At 37.0% G+C, this 19,217-nt stretch overlaps 1 protein-coding gene across 2 annotated transcripts; it reads right to left on the reverse strand.

Annotated features, from left to right (window-relative positions):
* Positions 1–19,104, reverse strand: LOC109035318 (synaptotagmin-15). 2 transcript variants are annotated; one of them, XM_019048901.2, is made up of 11 exons: positions 17,936–19,104; positions 15,451–15,634; positions 12,056–12,201; positions 11,522–11,634; positions 10,381–10,562; positions 9,655–9,783; positions 9,018–9,256; positions 7,780–7,980; positions 6,933–7,062; positions 1,590–1,701; positions 1–360 (listed from the first exon to the last, which is right to left on the reverse strand). In XM_019048901.2, exons 3-11 carry the CDS (start codon positions 12,193–12,195, stop codon positions 41–43), a joined length of 1,566 nt encoding a protein of 521 aa, XP_018904446.2. In that variant the 5' UTR covers positions 12,196–12,201; positions 15,451–15,634; positions 17,936–19,104; the 3' UTR covers positions 1–40. The 2 variants fall into 2 exon arrangements, with proteins under 2 accessions (XP_018904446.2, XP_018904445.2); XM_019048900.2 differs by lacking the exons at positions 15,451–15,634; positions 17,936–19,104 and adding exons at positions 12,765–13,020; positions 13,792–14,186.
* Positions 19,105–19,217: the final 113 nt, after the last annotated feature.

The raw sequence follows: 19,217 nt of genomic DNA on the forward strand, positions 1-19,217 counted from the left end.
TTTTTAAAAAATTTAAAATATATATTTGATAAATAACTTTTTATAGATACATACGAAAAGAATATTTAATTTGTTCATTTTTAAGAAAAAGCCTGCCCCAAGGCGTCAACTTGTGGCCGAATTCTGAGTAAAAGTAAGGGCCAAAAATAACTCTTCCAACATTTTTGTCGTGGAACATTCCTTTGTACTTGAGAGCGATTACTAAAGAGCTATCTTTGATGTGATTTTCATCAATTTTAATCGAGTCCGTATAATTCAGTTTGGCTTCCAAATTTTGCATCAGTACAGGAGGTGACTCCAACTCCTTCATTCTCTTGTTTCCTTGCAAAAATAACAGTTTGACGTACAGGCGGCACTTCCCTGGAAAAAAATAAGCGAATGAAAAATAAGTGAAACTGCAGGAGAAAAACAATCTTAAATAGAGAGAAGGTTGATTGAAACATCGGTATTTTAGACTGAAGGAAGCTAAACCAGGGTGTTAACAGACTCTGTGAGAGAAAATTCTCCAACTTTTCCCTGACCTACTTCACCAAAATCCCTTGACTGAGGGCATTGGCAATTTGCATGCATAGCTCCTAGGCTGTAAATTTTATGCGCTTGTTTCACTGGAAATGACAGAGACATGCGGACCTTCTATTTCAAGGGTTGATCATTCCATATGCGCTAGAAATACAATTCATCATTGATAATTATTCCTCTATTCACTAATCAGAGTGTTACTTAGAGCGATAAACCTCGGACTGCTGTTTTATGCAAGAGAGCCGTAAGTGTGGTCTAGGAGGAGCCTTGAAACACAATAAGAGCATGTGCTAATCATGGCTCATACAAAAATGCACTTACAGCTCACTCCAGTAAAAAGACAAAAAACTGGACTGAGACTCAGTTTGATCATCTGGACAGCATTGATGTTTCTTCAGATTTCAATTTTTCATCAGATTTCCTGATCTGATAAAATTCTTTGACAAGTCTTCATTTCAGACCTGTTGACACGATCTACTTTGTATTCCCTACAAATTGGTCTCCTCATTTCTACATTTCTTAAAAGTGTCATCAGCTAAGTTGACGGTTGTTTACTTTCGGTTTGCAGGCGTTTTCGCGTCACTACTATCCACATGAAAACATCTGACTCTCTCAGAAGCAAGAACACAAGCTTAGATAAGTTTTTTTATACTTTCAAACCTTACAACACTTTAATTTTTAGCCACACAGAAATCACAACCACAAAAAAGTCGCAAATCATAACTAATAAGTAGTTTTTTTACGATACGATCATGAGACTGATGTTTTCAGTGTAGATAGTAGCGAACGCCGCTTTGTTTAGAGGCCCAAATTCGTCGTTGGCGCTTGCAAACTGAAAGTAAACAACCGTCAACTTAGCTGATGACACCTCTGACTGTGGCCTGATAGTTAATATTTATGTCAGGATAAAAAAAACTATGGAAATCAATGAGTTAGATAGGACTATGTATTGCCTAATATTGCTGGCAAAGCCGGATAAATTTTCAACTATCAGGCTGTTGAAATACTCATTCACCCTTTCAGCTGAAGTCCTTCACTATGACTAAGATATAGCTAGAAGGCGGACTTACCAGCGGCCAAAGTTGCTTCCAGTTTGCTTGCTTGCTCTACAAAGACGTTCAACGATTTGGAGCTGCTGCTGTACTCCAAGCTTACAAATAGACATCCAGGAATGACGTTTGGCTGTAAAAATAACAAAAACATTGACTGATTTAAAGACTTGATTGAGGGATGGAAACGATGATCAAAAATGTGAGGGGTGTTCTATCAGTTGAAAAAAATTAGGGGTGCAGAATCTTTAAGGCATCCATGTTTTTAAGTGCCTGCCCGCAGGCTTTCCATATCTTTTTTGTTGACCTTCAACAAAACTTCCCTGGAATTTCAAAAAAGAGGAGCTTTTTTGTCTTGTTTCCTTTAATATTTTACCTCTGACCCTTTAACATAGCCTCTCCTTCAATATTTTAAATTTCCTTTTCACATTTTTGAGCATATTTTGCATCTCTGGAAAAAACTGTGTACCTTTTTCCATCAATCTAAGTACCAAGAAGGATGAAAAAAGAAAAATTTTGCGATCCGAGTTTCAAGTTGACCTTAAAGCTCTCTTCTTTGATTAGAGAGATCATTTTCCATGACTTTTCTCAAACAATCAAAAGAATTCTCAACATGCGGAATTATGAGAAAAGCTGAAAAAAAATCCTGCAGGTGCCCAGCACTTGGTGGCTAAGATTTCTACCCTTACCTCATCTACTTTGCCCAGCCTTGTAGGCACTCGGGTAACACTAACCATAGGCCTTGTCTCCACAGGATGTTTCATGGGATTTGTCCCAGGGAAAAATCTCACTTGCAAAGTTGGGAAAATTGGACCGAGTTTAACAGAAAGGAACCAAGCCACATCAGCTATTGCCAAATTTAACGAGGCAATTTAATTTTTTACAAAAGAAGGTTTGTGCGGATTCCTTTGAAAATTTCAGGGAATTTGCTTTGTACTGTGCAGAAAATTCACTGAAATTTGCACGAAAATCCGCACAACTGTTTTCATGGAAAAAATTAAATCGTCTGGTTAAATTTGGCAATAGCTGATGTGGCTTGGTTCCTTTCTGCTTAACGCGGTCCAATTATTGAGTTAGTCAATACTAATCACAGTGCCAACTGCGAGTCATTGTGGAGTCCCAGGAAGGACTTAAAAAGAAGAAAAAATTTTGTTGTTAACGGGAAAAAGGCCCAGAAGTTGTATTCCTGCAATTTGAACTTGGGAAAAATCCTGTGGAACGTCCCATAGAGATAAGGTGCAGGAACTACCACTGATTTCGTATATGCGCACCCACAGCAAGCAGAGCCACGATTACCAGTAAGAACTTTGCTGTAGTTTTTGGTAGCCATGCTTAGAAGCAAGTTTTCACAGTGATGCAGACACTAAAAGAATTCATAGGGCAATGAGCCAGTTCGGCTGAATTTTTTTATTACATATTATGAAAGTCCTTGGTGAAATGAGTATACAGAATTTTTTTCAGATTTTTTTTGAGCCCTCTGGCCTGAGAAATCTTACTTCAAAAATGCCAAAAATTGAAGGTCTCTGAAACGCTGTTTGAATCGCGCGGGCTGAGAACTGACGTCACACCTCAGGTGGTGACGACCCTTGGTTTATTCCGAGTTAGTCCGAACAATATGGCTGCTGCCCGGTTTGTTTATAGACGCTATTAGTGGCGACGTCATCATAGGGATTCTCCATTATATCGAATTGGATCCAAACAATAACATTGGCATAACCTCTTTCAATGCTACCAATGTGAAAAAATCGATAGATATCGCTTTCCTGTGACGTTGCACTAATAGCGTCTATTTAGCGAAAGTTTCTAGCTGTATATTGTGATTTAGTGGTAAAATTTGACGAGAAATTTGTTGAAACATTTGGTTTCGTCCAAAATTAACTCTTTCTTGATGAAAAAAGGCGTTAAAGTTCGCGAAATTTATTCACCGGGCGACCGCGAGTGAGCATCGGCTATCGGAAACGACGGGCTCGTAAACAAACGAAGATTGATAACAGGAAGGATCCAAACAACTCGGAATCTTTTGATTTTCTTTACCTTTAAACCATTTCTGACTTCTACAAAGCATCTGAAAATCAGTTTTATCGTATTTTACAATCTGGAGCTAGAGTCTATCGGCTCATTGTGATGTGTATTCAGAGTATTCTGAAACAGAAAGTCAGTTGTCATAAGTTCACACCCAGACATTCTTTTCTTGGATCATTCGCTTTTCATTTTCGCCTCAAATCAAGTGTTTTGTAGTTTCCTTATCTGAAGTATGTGGTTTTGAATTCATACAAGAGTTTGAAGTTCATCTGTTTTAGCATTAAAGCCTATTGAGCCCTCAAACTTTACCGATATGATTACAGTTCAAGGTTCCTCTGGTCCGTACCAAGTGATTAGGTACACATCAAAGATGTGTCCTATGGTTCTTCAAATTAACAGTTCAGAAGTAAATTAGAGACTACAGTAACTTAATCCACTCCTGCCCTTTCCTTCAGTGTTTGTTCGTGTCTGTTCTTTATGCGTTACCACTCTAGTGCATACACCGGTAATGTAGGTTAGATAGGTATTATCGCATATTTTCTACTAGCAGTACCTTCTCTTAAGCGTTCTAATTTAGCAAAGAAATTCCACCAGTTGCAGAAAATTGTGTGCGTAATGAATAAGTGAATATGAATACCTCCTTTTGGTGACTCAAAGTTTCTCAGATCCGTCTTAAGGAGGTTTCGCATGTAGGTGCATGATCAGTTTTGCCAGATGAAATTACTGCTCTAGCAGCTTCAAATTTATACTTTGATCTCTGATTCACTAATAAATGACACTTTATGGTGTCATTTATATTTAATCAGTTCAAAGCTAATGCGACAATAAATCATCAAAGGTCCGATTGAGGAAGAAATTTTCCGGTGAGTGCCACGGCTGAATCAACATTCCAACTAGACTTGCGAAGGTATCAACCCAAACAGACTCATGAGGAAGTGATACCTATATGGTAAGTGATAATTCTATTAAGGCTCTTTCATTTCTTAGATTTCCCCTTTCTTAGGGAATGAGTTAATCCTACAGCTTCTCTCCACTGAGACACGGATGAAGTAATCTGAAAGTCTTAAGCTGGAAGTTGGCAATGATGGAGGTTCCATGGTGTTTTTCCTGCCTTGAAAGATAAGGTTGTGCTGCAGGCCTTAAGCACTATGGAAAATTTGAAATATTGTGATTTTAAACGCAGGCTTCATCTAAGAATATGGAAATCGATCTCAAGTGCTTTCTCAGATAACTTTCAGAGTTTTTATTTTCATATATAAGAGACAATTATGAGATGATTATCCTACTATTCATGGTATTTCTGATTGAGAGTCAACTAGTTCACTTGATGCATTCACTTTCCTTTCAAAGAATGAAATATTAGAGGTGACTCTCAAACACTGCAACCGAGAAAGGGCCTTTTTGCATCCAGTGCCTCAATTACGTATTGACTACGGTGTTCTAAACTTCTACTTTCAGTTTAGATTTTAAATGGAAAACAAGTTGACTTAACGCTCTACATACTCACAAAATTTTCGGCATATAGAAGATATAAATATCGCACACATTTCAGAAATTTTGTCGAATAATTTTTCCATTAGGACATCAAGAGAAGCAATCAGACTAAAACTTAGTGAATCTAGGTAAGTACTTTCTCAGATTAGCCATGCCACTACTTTTCCACGCTTTTTCATTAATCATTATCCACAAAGTTAAACATACTTAAATCTAAATGTTACACTAAACTTGTGTATTTAACCTGATAGTACCTCAGTAATTATAATTATCTTACCTGTTAAACTGTATGATGCAATGAAAAAAATTTCACTTCCAGACAGATGATCATTTCCTGGTTGATACCTTCGCAAGTCTAGTTGGAATGTTGATTCAGCCGTGGCACTCACCGGAAAATTTCTTCCTCAATCGGACCTTTGATGATTTATTGTCGCATTAGCTTTGAACTGATTAAATATAAATGACACCATAAAGTGTCATTTATTAGTGAATCAGAGATCAAAGTATAAATTTGAAGCTGCTAGAGCAGTAATTTCATCTGGCAAAACTGATCATGCACCTACATGCGAAACCTCCTTAGGACGGATCTGAGAAACTTTGAGTCACCAAAAGGAGGTATTCATATTCACTTATTCATTACGCACACAATTTTCTGCAACTGGTGGAATTTCTTTGCTAAATTAGAACGCTTAAGAGAAGGTACTGCTAGTAGAAAATATGCGATAATACCTATCTAACCTACATTACCGGTGTATGCACTAGAGTGGTAACGCATAAAGAACAGACACGAACAAACACTGAAGGAAAGGGCAGGAGTGGATTAAGTTACTGTAGTCTCTAATTTACTTCTGAACTGTTAATTTGAAGAACCATAGGACACATCTTTGATGTGTACCTAATCACTTGGTACGGACCAGAGGAACCTTGAACTGTAATCATATCGGTAAAGTTTGAGGGCTCAATAGGCTTTAATGCTAAAACAGATGAACTTCAAACTCTTGTATGAATTCAAAACCACATACTTCAGATAAGGAAACTACAAAACACTTGATTTGAGGCGAAAATGAAAAGCGAATGATCCAAGAAAAGAATGTCTGGGTGTGAACTTATGACAACTGACTTTCTGTTTCAGAATACTCTGAATACACATCACAATGAGCCGATAGACTCTAGCTCCAGATTGTAAAATACGATAAAACTGATTTTCAGATGCTTTGTAGAAGTCAGAAATGGTTTAAAGGTAAAGAAAATCAAAAGATTCCGAGTTGTTTGGATCCTTCCTGTTATCAATCTTCGTTTGTTTACGAGCCCGTCGTTTCCGATAGCCGATGCTCACTCGCGGTCGCCCGGTGAATAAATTTCGCGAACTTTAACGCCTTTTTTCATCAAGAAAGAGTTAATTTTGGACGAAACCAAATGTTTCAACAAATTTCTCGTCAAATTTTACCACTAAATCACAATATACAGATAGAAACTTTCGCTAAATAAGCAAACCGGGCAGCAGCCATATTGTTCGGACCAACTCGGAATAAACCAAGGGTGGTCACCTGAGGTGTGACGTCAAAAATCGGCGTTCGCGCCACGGCCCGGATTCAAATAACGTTTTTGAGGGGCACGATTTTAAAATCGCATTTTCTCCCCTTAGCAATTTTTTTCAAAACTTTTTATTGTGCTCATCGTTTTTCTGGTGAAATTTTACCTATAGTGCAATAGCTTTTAAGCCAATCCCTCACCAGCCGAACTGCCTCATTCATATGTCAGGCATATCTGAAAGTCATCCCTCAGGACACAACCATTCACGTCCTTCTATTCAGATACAATGACATTGAACTACAGAAATTAACTTACAAGAGATTGTCGAAAAAGTTTCATCTCGTATGATTGAATTTTCTTCACCGACTTGACATCCTCTAAGTAGAATAAAGCATGGCCTACTGCACTGTACTTTCCTTGCCTCTCCACATCAAACACTGATATCCTGTTGACAGATTACAATCAAAATTAAGCGACAGATGCAAAATTTAATATGCAGAAGTTGTTTTTAAAGAATCTCTTTGCTTTGGCGATAAAACTATTGCATGAAACAGAAATCAGAAAATAGAATTTTTCAGGTAACTCTCGATTTTTTGACAGCTTGTAGTTCATGAAAGGACTAGGTGCACGTGGAGTACCTGGAAATGTGGAACGAGTTGAATTTTCATATTATTGGATACGATGTTTCTTGTGGCCTCCTGAGCGCTATGAGCTTTTAAAAATAAGACTTTCGGGGAGCCAATCTCAGAAAGACAGGGCCTAAAGCCCGAAGATGGATTGGACTAGATTTCGCAATTGGGAACTAATGGTACAAATACGTCGTTTTGAGTTTAAACTGAGCCAAAGATTTTAGTGTCAATTTGCAAAATGCAGTCCAATTTATCAGCATATTACACGCAATATCTGGCAGAAATGATGGAACATCTGATTGATGATGAGGAGAGCTTTTTTTTCCTTCCAGGCTGGGAAGATAGGATTGACGAAAAGAATCCAATTCCTCTGAGTGCTCATTTTTAACCGTGCACGGCTCTACTTTTACGGATTTACTATGTACTTAGTAAATTCTTATCCTTGCCAAAGTATGTTAGGAAAACTCTAATAAGGCTGACACATCTGTGATGGGCAATCAAAGAGATCAAAAAGAGAGGCGGTAAAAACATACCTCAAAATTTTGTTGCTGATGTCCCGGGCATGAAAGCTGAAATCTTGGTTCACTTCAGGATTAGAACTTGAAGGAAGTGTTTTACTCTGCTTTGCCTGTTTTTCTAGAGGAAGAATTGTTAATTTGATGACAGTTGGATACTCCAGGAGAGCTTTCCCTTTCGGCGCTAGACCCACTAATTTAATGATATGAATGACAAATCTGAAAAAAAAAAAAAAAAAAAAAAAAAAAAAAAAAAAAAACAGAAGGTGAAAACAAAGCCAAAAATTCTTGCATTGAAAAACAATACAGGATTACAGAGCAAATCAGACTTCTACACAAATTTTATGTTAAACCCAGGAGAAACTGCAGTTTAAAAACTCGCTGGCAGCAGAAAGGTCCACACCATTCTGGGGGGATGTATAGAGGATATCGATGGCTCCATAACAATACTGCCTATTTGCAAACTGACTGTTTTACAGGACAAAGAGAAAACTTTGCCATGTTTGTAATTTTGAGGTTAGATTTGCAAATTCTTCATACACTACAGCAATCGGCAGAATAACTGTGATAAAAATGTGGAGTTTTTCAGCACTCCTGCGTCCTTCTGCTGAGTCACCTGTCTCACATGCTAAATACTGATGTTTCTTCCATCACTTTTTACCATTACTGACAATTCATGTTCACATATTTGTAGGAACACTTCAAAAATAAAAAAATTGTATTCATCCCATAAATTTCCTCCTACCATAAGTTTTAGGTTTCACAAAAAAACAGAGAAACATTGTTGCTGTATCAGGGAGAGGAATATTTGTTTTCGTGGAACCATGTTTCCTGTCCCTAGATACATTCATTGAGAAAAATAGAATAAGAGAAATAAATGCAGTATTTTCAATTTACATACATAAGGGGCACTTCCGCAAATTGGAGGGAAAGGCAAGATAAGGAGTAGTGCCTGGTCCTCAGTCAATATGCATTTTGTGAAGCGTAAGTTCCCTTAGAAAGAGCTTACGTTTGCTAGGATAAGATAAGAGTACCATCTGCAAGTTGAGGAATAGTAGTCCTGAATCCCCAGGTGAAAGATTCAGTAAGTCTTTCACTTTTCTCCAATTTGTAGAGGAAAATTCTATTCAAATTCAAGACAGAAAATGCGGCAAAATTAACTATGGAGGATTGAAAAGCCTGAATTCGATGCCAGATAAGGACCATGCAATTTATTAATGGGTGCAAGATTTTTGATCTAGAAAAAAAGTGCTTACTTCTTGTCTCTAAACTGGGCTGTGAAGCACACTGTTCCATATGCTAACTCGATGAACCGCTCGTGTGTTGGAATATCACCCATAGACTTCCATGCTCGATTGATAGCTTCACTGGACTTGGACAACTGAGAGCAGTTATACAAAGATGCGTCCAGCCCGTATTGCTTGGCTATTTGACTCTTTTCTTTATCGACGTTGTCATCAGATTCAGCGTTTTCTTCTGAAGGGTTGCAAACGCTCTAAAAAAATTAGTTCAAAGGGAAATTATTTAAAATATCCACACTCTTGATTTTACTTCAGAAATTTAAAAGTCAATATTAGTAGAGGTATAAAAAATGCTCAATTTCTATTGTTAGGATCACATAAAGCTAATATTTCTTCTCAGTCTTGGCCTCATTTTTATAGAGGTGCTCCTTTCTCAGGATCATACGTTTATTTTATTCTTTCATAACATACGATGAGTGAATATCTCCCCCTTGAAATCTATAAAAATGAATCGATCTGAAAAAGCTTGGGCTCACCATCTATCTTAGGACTCAACATCAAAAACAGAACATCCATGAACTGAGAGACTTCTTTCCTTTTACTTCCACAAAAGCCCGGTTAGCATCGATTACAATGAAAAAATTTGACTTACCTGAAAGCTTTGAGACCGGAACCATGCTGTCGTTACAGGGGAAAGCAGTAAGCCTAGGTCATCAACACAGTTTTGAGGATTTGGCTGTCCATTTGGAGAGTTCAGGTCATCTTTTTCGCAGGTTATTGCCTGAAGAAAGAAATTATATTTTAATCCACATGTAGTGAAATGAGAGAGGGGGTAATTATCAATGATATTGTGGGTGTGAAATTTATCAAAAGAGATCTACAGAAATTGAGTTCTAATTTTATCTTCGAACTATAATTTTTCACTTGCAAGTGGATTTTGCATTTTTCTTCTTCTTTTTAAATCAGGATTGCCATAATTTCTTCATCTTTAAATTCCCTGATTCCAAAATTTTCTAATTTCCTGACTTTCCCTGACCTTGGAAACAAATTTCCATTGATCTTTTTATCTTAAAAATAAGCTGCCTTTCGCTTGACTTCGATAATTAGATGTGTCAGAAATTCTCTGAAATTTTCCTGATCATCGCCATTTCCCTGACACTCCCTGATTTATCTGGTTTTCCAGACTGCTGTAAACCCTTTCAAGTTCAATGTGTTTGGAGAGGAAATTTTAACAACCAGGCAGCAAGTCGCATGCTGCTGAAAGATTCATCTTTTTTGGTAGTCTATTGTAAACCAGGTCAGCTTAGAAATGTACTGAGGTGGCGAGTTGTTTTTTGGAAAAAAAAAATGAATAATAAATAAATAAAATAAAACTTACAAGGTCTGGTGTGGAAGCTATCATGGGTGGGACCATCATCATACTGATGTTGGCCAAGGAAGCAGGTTGATTCTTATTCGGTTTACGATTGACCCGTCCATGGAGTTTAGTGACAGCCTTGCCCCATTTTCCTTTCTGTTTGGCTGGAGGGGTATCGCCGTCCGTGTCCCCTTCTCCGCCACCTTTCAGGAACAGGAAAAAATCATGTGAAAAAAGGGAGGAAAATTGATTTCAGCACATTAGTGAGCAGACATATTGCATTGAACTTGTCTTGTCCTTTCAGTGGTGTTTAGCAGTGTCTACAACCATTGGTGATGCTACCCTTTTGTCTAGAGCTGAGAAATTGTTATCTTGATGTGAGCGCCACAATGAGGAGATGGCAACCATGCATGAAAATTTGGTTTTCATTTCAACTCATTCTAGTATTTGGGGAGGAGGTATTTGATCACAAAATAGTACTTTATTTTGTATATTTTAACGGGTGGTACCTTCCTATTAAAGGGTCAGTGAAACCCTTTTTTCAGCTCTAAATGGCGAAGAAACCATCTTAAAAATGCTAAAAATGGGACCTGTTTGAAACAATATTAGAGGCAAGCTCTGATGATGCAGCCAGGTAGGGGAAATTGCATTTGGCGATCAGCTGAATTAATCTTTAAGCATCATCTTTCTAAGACTGCTGGCTTGCAATTGGTCAAATTTTGGTTAGTTTTTCCTCTCCTCCGAAACGATCTTAGGAACTTACTGGTTTTATCAGATAACTTTACTAAAGAAAGGCCGAGTTACATTCCTGTAAAAGACCTTGTGACTGCCAAAGTGGAAAAAGAGCTCAACTGAATCACAGACAGGAACTAAGTGCAACAAATCTACACGGCTCCCCAAAGAAAGTAAAGCCGACCAATTAGCAAGTGGAATCCTCCGTTCCCGAAACGCATGGTTCTTCATTGCTGAAAACTAGCCATTTGAGCATAAGCTCACATGTATGAGTACATGTATGTGTGCACGTGCATATATCTGGCATCTTTCAGTACCTCGAAAGTTAAATTTTCAGGATAACAAAAAAAACCTCCCGATGTTTACATTTCAAAGTCAGCAATCTTAGTTCATACAACGTAACTGTAAAACAGTAGCCTTCCGTTCATACCTGATTTAAGTTTGCTGATGCCTAAAGAAGCAATCTGCGCTGACTGCAACTCTGTTTCATCGCATACTGAGCTTGTGGCTGAATGGGCATCTTGAGATGTGTCTCTTCCAAAACTGTAAAGAAACAGAATTCATACAGAAATTTGATCCTGAGCAGAAAAAAATTAAAAGAAACATTAACTACAACAAAGATTAGCAGAAGTGCTACAATTGGGTTGCGACAAAATTTAGAAAATTGAATTCCCTGATTTCTCTTAAGGTAAAATTATGGTAAAATTCCCTGACAATTAAAGATATACCAGATGGTTAAAAAATACATATTTGAAATAGTTCTGAGGCAAATTTGTTGTTCCATCGTCAAACCCATTCTATGTTTCACATGTTAGTGTGCATGAGGGTAAATTAATAAGCAAATGTGTCTGAGAAATCTTCAAGTTTAAAGTTAATTTTTCTCAGGCAGTCTTTTCAGGAAAGTGTTTCTAAACTATTACTTTGTTTCTAATGATTATTGAACGAATTATCATGCATTGTTTACCTTGAAATTTTGTGAACTGTGTACAGATCTGAATCATGTGAGGCAGCGGTGATGTTTGGTAAAAGGCCTGACTTCACATTTTGCTCATCGTAAGGTTTTGAGGCAAAACACGGGCAGCAATACTCGAAGCATCGCCACATTATTACCTGAAATGAGAGATAAAATACTCATTATGTGGAGAATCAAAACTTTAATGAGTAAACAGTTTTGTACAAGACCAATGAACTTATCCTGTAACTTACCATGCTCGCATTTTTAAAAGTAGAAACTGCACGAAGATAACAGAATTTTAACAAAAATCACAAATTAAGAATATTTTAAAGTTTAACCTTAAATTTCACTTAATTCTGAAATTAAGCCAATTGGCAACCCTGTTATGGTTAAACTTATTGAATTTTCCTATGATCTTCAAGAGAAAGGTGGTTGGGGAGGGGGGGGGGGAGTTACCTGGAAAAAAGTAACATCCACCAAGCGTACCTCATAAAAATACCATTAGGTGTTTTAAATGCTAATATATGTAAATTTTCCTGATAAATCATGCAATTGGCTCATTCATTGTGAATTCAAAATGCATCAGGTTGATACTTGAGCCGCTTCAGGGAAAGACTCGACATTCTAAAAAAAAAAAGTTTTTCATGGCCGAGAACTTCACTGCCAGAAGTGCGCAACAAACAAAAACAAAAAACAAGGGCACAAAGGAGAAACTTACGAAAGGTGCCGCGAAATCCAACATGTTTTCCAGTGGAGAGAGGAAGAGGCAAGTCAATGACAATTTTCAGCCAGCAGAACAGGTGTTCCACTCACTTGTGTCAACAGTAAACTTTGTTTTATCACCAGATAATTAGACCCAGGCTTCCTTTCACCTCTCTCCCTCACAATCGTGCACTGGTCAAATGTGGGGAGTAGTTTGAGCTTTGTTCTTCTATCTCATTCACTTAGTCACATGGGAACAAATCATTTTCCACCTGTAGGATATTTTCTGAGGGTAATTACAAAAATGTTGCTTTTTTTTCTTTTTTGTTCTTTTTTTTCTGAACAGGGCATTTGATGCTGCAGTAGTACAAACTACTATGAGTGCATTGTAAAGAGTACCATATATCAAACACAAAGAAATTTCTAAATTTTAAGTGAGTAGAATTAAGTAACTAATATGAAACAGATTTCGTAGCTACAAAAAGGGTTTCGAACTTTAATATGCCGATTTAAAATACTGATCAATATAGAGGTTTTTTCTTTCTTTCTTTCTCTTAAAATTCTGATAATTACAAGGGTTCACTTTCAGAATTCCTTGTGTTTTTTTCTTATATTTTCAGGAATGGAAAACACAAAATACAGAACTTAAATCAGTTAGGTAGCTGGCACTTAGAGTCGGTGCCTAATTACTTCTGTAAGTTTCTAAAATACCACCAAGTTTCATGAATTTTCCCCCTGATTTTCAAAGTTTTCCATGATCTTTTCACCTTGATTACATTTCCTGTTTTTTTTTTTTTTTTTTTTTTTTTTTTTAAAAAAACTCTGAATTGACATTTCAAAGCCAGCAAGTTTGGGCCAACTTGTAACGTTTTGCCTTTACCCTATCTGAACTTCATTAGCAAATTCTCTGATTGCAGATATACAGTTTTAGATATTTCTTCAGGTTAGGAAAAAAAAATTATTAAGAAAGTTAGGGCAATGCAAATCCTTGCCATGATAGACCCTGTTAGGAAAACAGTCAAGGCGGTAAGAAACAATGAGACCTTCTTGAAGACAGCAATGCTAAGGAAATATACAGGCAAACTCAACGATATGAGGTATAATTGTCGAGAAAACTTTCACAAAGAAACACAGGGATGTCAATTCATCTGACATCATAAACTACACTTCAAGATGTTCAGGAGGGTGACTGTATCAGAAACTTCAAGGACATGAAACTGAATAGGCAGATGCTTCATAATCAATGATTTTTACGGTGATGAAAAACTCAAATTTGATCTATATGAAAAGCGGTACTGGATTTGCGTGGAAAAGCAGAGTTACTGGGTCGACCATGAAAAACCTCGGAACACCTTGTGCAAACACGGACTACAGACAAATATTGATACACCAAACCTGTGCCGGGAGATCAGAAAATTGATGTGCGAGTCTGTCAATGACATTTAATTGGTGGGAGGATCAAAATCTTGCAGAGGAGGGGGGGGGGGAGGGTGTGGTGGAGGGTATCCGACCATTATTGTCAGCAAACGGTTTTCAAAGTTGAAGATTTAAATACAAACATTGGGCAAAATGTAAAGGAAGAGGGGGGGGGGGATTTTATATCTACAAAGGATACAATTTAAAAGCTGTGTGCAAAAATCTGGACTAACTTTCAAAGTTCGTGGCTTCTATTCAGTTCTCAGGGATGAGACACTCTTCCCCCTCCCCACTAGAAAAAAGACAAACTTCTAAGCACAATCATTAGAAAAAGAGAAACTACACCTTGAGATATTTCCTGAGTACGGAGTGATATTTTGCTACATACAGAGCTCCTAAAATGAAGATGAGCTTGAGCTATCTGACTGATGGTAATTTGGAAAGATGGCAAATAAAAAACTGAAGAGTCACTTAACACAGATATATTAAATTTGATTTCTGTACGATTTTTGACGTATTTGAGCTCTTGGGAGACATACTGAGGAGTCATTTATTGACAGTGAAACCATTTTTACTGGATTTTAAAATTCTCTGACCTGCCAGTTTTTGAACAAAAATTTTCTAGGTCCATTTACCTAATTTTTTTTTCTCTCGATCTCTAATTAACATATTTTTTACAAAAAAATGTAGGTGCCATGTCTTTTGAAAATAAAAAAAAAAAACAAGCAATGCCTTGAGAGAAAAATGTTAAGGTTCCACAGCAAAGTTTTGTCTTTCCAGAGTTGGACATTACTACCTGTCTTCCTCAAGTTTCCTCTGACTTTTCAAGAACTTGTCAGACAGGGAATTACCGTGAGTTCTTAGGGAGGGAAAAGGTCTGACAATAAGACTGGAAATTTACGTAAGGTGCTAGAAAAAGTTGCCCCCTTGATGAAGGGGTGTAACTCAATTTCCAACTGTGAAAAGCATGGTGTTTTCAAAGCAATATGGTACATCCCAAAATAAAGTTAGACACATACATCAGAAGAACATGGAGATGGGAGCTGAAACAATCCCAGTTGTTCCTTAGATTGCAAAAGTGTACTTGCTAGGTGCAACTACATTGTCCGATTAAGTTTTTCTGGGGTAACTAATTCAAGCTGCAAATTCTCTGGAAAATACCACCCAGGAAATCCTTTAATGGGGCTGATGGAAAGAAACTTTAGAAAAAGGGGCCCAGATACTTGTATCCTAGTGTCCTTAAGATAACTCAGTCATAGGAAATTAGATAATTATGATACACTTACCGTATGTTTGACATCCACAGCATTAGTCCTTGTTCTTCCCCCACAGTTCTTTTGATAAACCGGTTATCTGGGTGCAGAAGGCTTGTAAAGACGAGATGATGCTCACGATTTCAACATGTACGTCGATAAAAACGAATCCAATGACAATAGCAAAGAGATCCAGTACTCGGCAGCACAGATCAGCCTGAAAAAATTTCAATAAGCCAATAATTTACGTGCCCACAGCCAATCAGTTGCAGAATTTTTATTCTACTCTTTGAAATTCGATTCCGTATATTACATTTTTCCACCTATGGTATATTGTAGGTACAGTGAAGTTGGCACAGCTGCAAGCAAAATTTTAAATTTCATTTTACATGCTTATTTCGATTATGATGATAAACAATACGGTACTGAAAAGGGTTTGATTGGGTTTAATTAATCGCAATTAAGTACTTATTTCTCAGTGAGAGGCAACAAAATTATCTACAGACCCGATGCATTTGAGACTAGGACAAATCAGGCAACATATGGAGGACAATGGGGGCTCTCAATCAGAAGTTATCTAGGTCTGACCGATTGAGAGGACATGAAGATAACATGCTCCAAAAGGGGATCATCAACAGATAGCATCTCATCCTCCTTTCTCCGTTACCACGAGTTATGCACAATGGTAGTGGTTCTATCATCAATAAATGCAAGGTAAAATGATCAGTATAGTGAAAATTTTTAAGTCTTTCAAATTTCAGACTATCCAGCATTTTGTTTTAGATAATGGAGCTCTTGCATGCTGCAGGAGTGTGCATAAAACAAGATTTTTATCATGTAAAATTTTGCAAGAAACATGATAATTCCCATATCTTCTCTGGAGGGGGAAAAAAAAAAAAAAAAAAAAAAAAAATCCAGAGCTTAAAACAGCTCTCTAAGAGGGGATCCCCTACTTAAGGGTGAGAGTCACCTATAAATCCAGTCTAACTCTCCGCCTCTACTCTCACTTCAAACTAATTGGCAACATTGCTAATGTGTTTGCTCTGTATCTGTGCGTGGAGAGTTTGACAGGACATAGAGGTAGACTCTCACCATAAAGTAGACAATTGCATTGGTTTTACAACACAGAATTCAGCTTGAAAAGTCATTTTCTTTGCTTAAAATCTCAAAAAGATCTTGCATTTTCAGGAATTGCCTGGCAACTCAGATTGCAGACAATTCTCAGCAAAATAGAGTGTCCTTTTTTCAACAAACAGAAAACCTTTAAGATAACCTTTTCTTTCTGGAATACCAAAACATTTGCCATAAACTTGGGAAGTGATAGTAAAAAATTAAAAAGTGAGTAATTTGAGGAAACTTCGAGTGAAATATTGACATGAAAAAATACTAATTATTACAATGCCACAAAATCCCAATACACTTACACCCATGTCACTCTAACAATAAGCTCTGTAAGTAACATCTAACACATCAGCTTTATGATGATATGAAGCAAGATACATTTCCAGAGGAGTAAGATAATCAAAGTGGAACACTTAGCTGTTTACAAACATAAAATAAAAATTGCACTAAATGAGTCAAAGAGTGCCTTTAGAACCACCCATTCAAGTAGCTAAAATAGCACTTTAAAAATGTAAATGATTAATCTGATCCAGAAATTATAAAGAAAAAATTCAAAAAAGCTAATTTGAAATAATCTTTCTGCGTATAGAAAAATACGATTATGTATATTGGGCAATTATTCAAACAATCGGATGCACCTTCATGATTTTGTATTGGTGAATATGTGGGGGAAACAGAAATTGAAATTAGAATCCGAGGACCTTTTCGAGGTTTTCATTTTAAAAAATAAAATACCATGACCAAACTAACTACCTCAGTTAATTAATTCAGTTTGTTCAATGCTCAGTGAATGTGCAAGTTCCACTTTGATTATCAAACAGTGCTTGAACCAGTGAAGATAAAGTGAAGAGCAAGTGACAAAAATTGCATGGAAAAACTGTGCCTCCAACAGAACACCAATAAAAAATTTATTTTTAAACTTAGCCCTATGAATTAAAAATGAAAACCAGGATTTTGAGAGTTGACTGGAATATTTTTAAAATGAAAGACAGCTAAAAGTTAGAGCGATAAACATGATACCTGATAAAGTTATGAAACAAAATACAAGACAAGTCAAAAAACAAAAGAAGTAAATGTCTTGTGACCATGAAAAAACCCCGGTTACAGATGGAAACTTTCTAAGTTGGAAAAATTGATACAATTTGGATGGCTGAAATGCAAATCCTGATTGGTAAAAAAATCGAATACTTGCGGGGAAATTACCTGTGATGAAGTGACAACAAAAAAAAAGCCATCTTAGGGTATTATGGCTACTTTAAAAATGCTTACCCTTGACAGTCAATGCACGAACTTGATCCACCCTAAATTCTCTGAGGTAGAGAAAAAGGGCGAACAAACGCATTGGATGTTGACTTACAGAGTAAGACGAGGATGAAAAATAATGGGCTAAATTTACCTTATCTCCGTTTTCACGCTTTCCGTTTCGACGACCGTCGGCAACACGTAACTTCTTAACATGAATCCGGTTGAGTTCCGATGATAATCCGGATTTTTTCAGAAGCGGCGGCTAAGACGTTGGCGGATTTCGGTGTTTTCGGCTCACGATCGAACGGTTCTAGAAACGGCTAGCGCACCGAATCAGTATGCGATCTACGAGCTAAAAAAATTCGGTCGACTGCTGATGAGTTCCGGACTTCAATTCTTCGTTGCCTAACTAAAAACAACCCATCATACCGTGATTGACATCAGCAGAGCTGACTGAACTTCTCTGCTGATTGATTGCTGTTATCGTGTCCGAAGTTAATGAAACGTGCAAAACGAGTATTGGAAGATCTTGATCGGAGGTGAATGAGAAACTGAGGTCGAATATTCTACTTCTGATCAGAACAATACCCAAGAATCTTGACAGGACGCTACGGATTCAAGAATTTTATTCCAAGGTCAAAGAGGGATATTCTCAAATTAAGCTTCATTTAAGCGCTCAATGTCTCTCGATTAGCTTTGAGGAAAGATTTAGAGATTGCAAAGGGTAGCTTTCCAGTGATTAGACATTGTGATAGGTCTTAAGAGCTGAAAAATTTAGTAACAGACGATCAGAGAGACCCTTAGACTTCTTTTTTTATGGAAGGCACCAGCGTTTATGACAGGAAACCAATGAAGTCAGGGGTTGAAAGAAGATCAGTCACTGGAATTCGTGCCAAGGAAATTCACAGATATTTATCCTATCATTTTTCAACTGACTTAAGACCAACAAATTTTGATAAAAATTAAATTAATTGCAAGATCAGCTAGGATAAAGACAGAGGTTTACCTCTCTGACCTTTTCGAAAGTTAAGTGGTTTTATTTTCAGCGATCTTTACCAAAATTAAAAACCCTATTCTGCTATTGGAGACATACCTGACAACAACAAATTAGATGCAGGTTATTTCACATGGAACTAGAGGTGTGAAACCCGCAATTTAATTTCATGATAAATGACCTTTCATTGTTCCAAATCCTTATGAGTTTTAAAAAGATTATTTTGCATTAATTAAATTGAAGGAGAAAATAATGCATACTTTTTTCTCAGTCTATTTTAACTACTCCGTCCAATATTTTGAAAAATTACCGCATCAAGAGATACTTCAAGATCAAAACCAATAAATGAATAAATACAAAAATAAAGAATATGATATTACATGCGCCTTTCAAGTCTTAGGAGAAAAACTGCATGGATCTGAGATGAGGAGCAATAAAA

This window comes from Bemisia tabaci, chromosome 7, assembly GCF_918797505.1.
Source record: "Bemisia tabaci chromosome 7, PGI_BMITA_v3".
NCBI classification, from domain to species: domain Eukaryota; kingdom Metazoa; phylum Arthropoda; class Insecta; order Hemiptera; family Aleyrodidae; genus Bemisia; species Bemisia tabaci.

Coding starts and splice junctions, on each gene's coding strand:
- LOC109035318 (XM_019048900.2), bottom strand. CDS start 12,788: ATGTTGGATTTCGCGGCACCTTTC. Junction 9,257..9,654: donor TCCGGTCTCAAAGCTTTCAG/GTAAGTCAAATT, acceptor TAATTTTTTTAG/AGCGTTTGCAACCCTTCAGA. Junction 7,063..7,779: donor ATCAGCAACAAAATTTTGAG/GTATGTTTTTAC, acceptor ATCTGTCAACAG/GATATCAGTGTTTGATGTGG.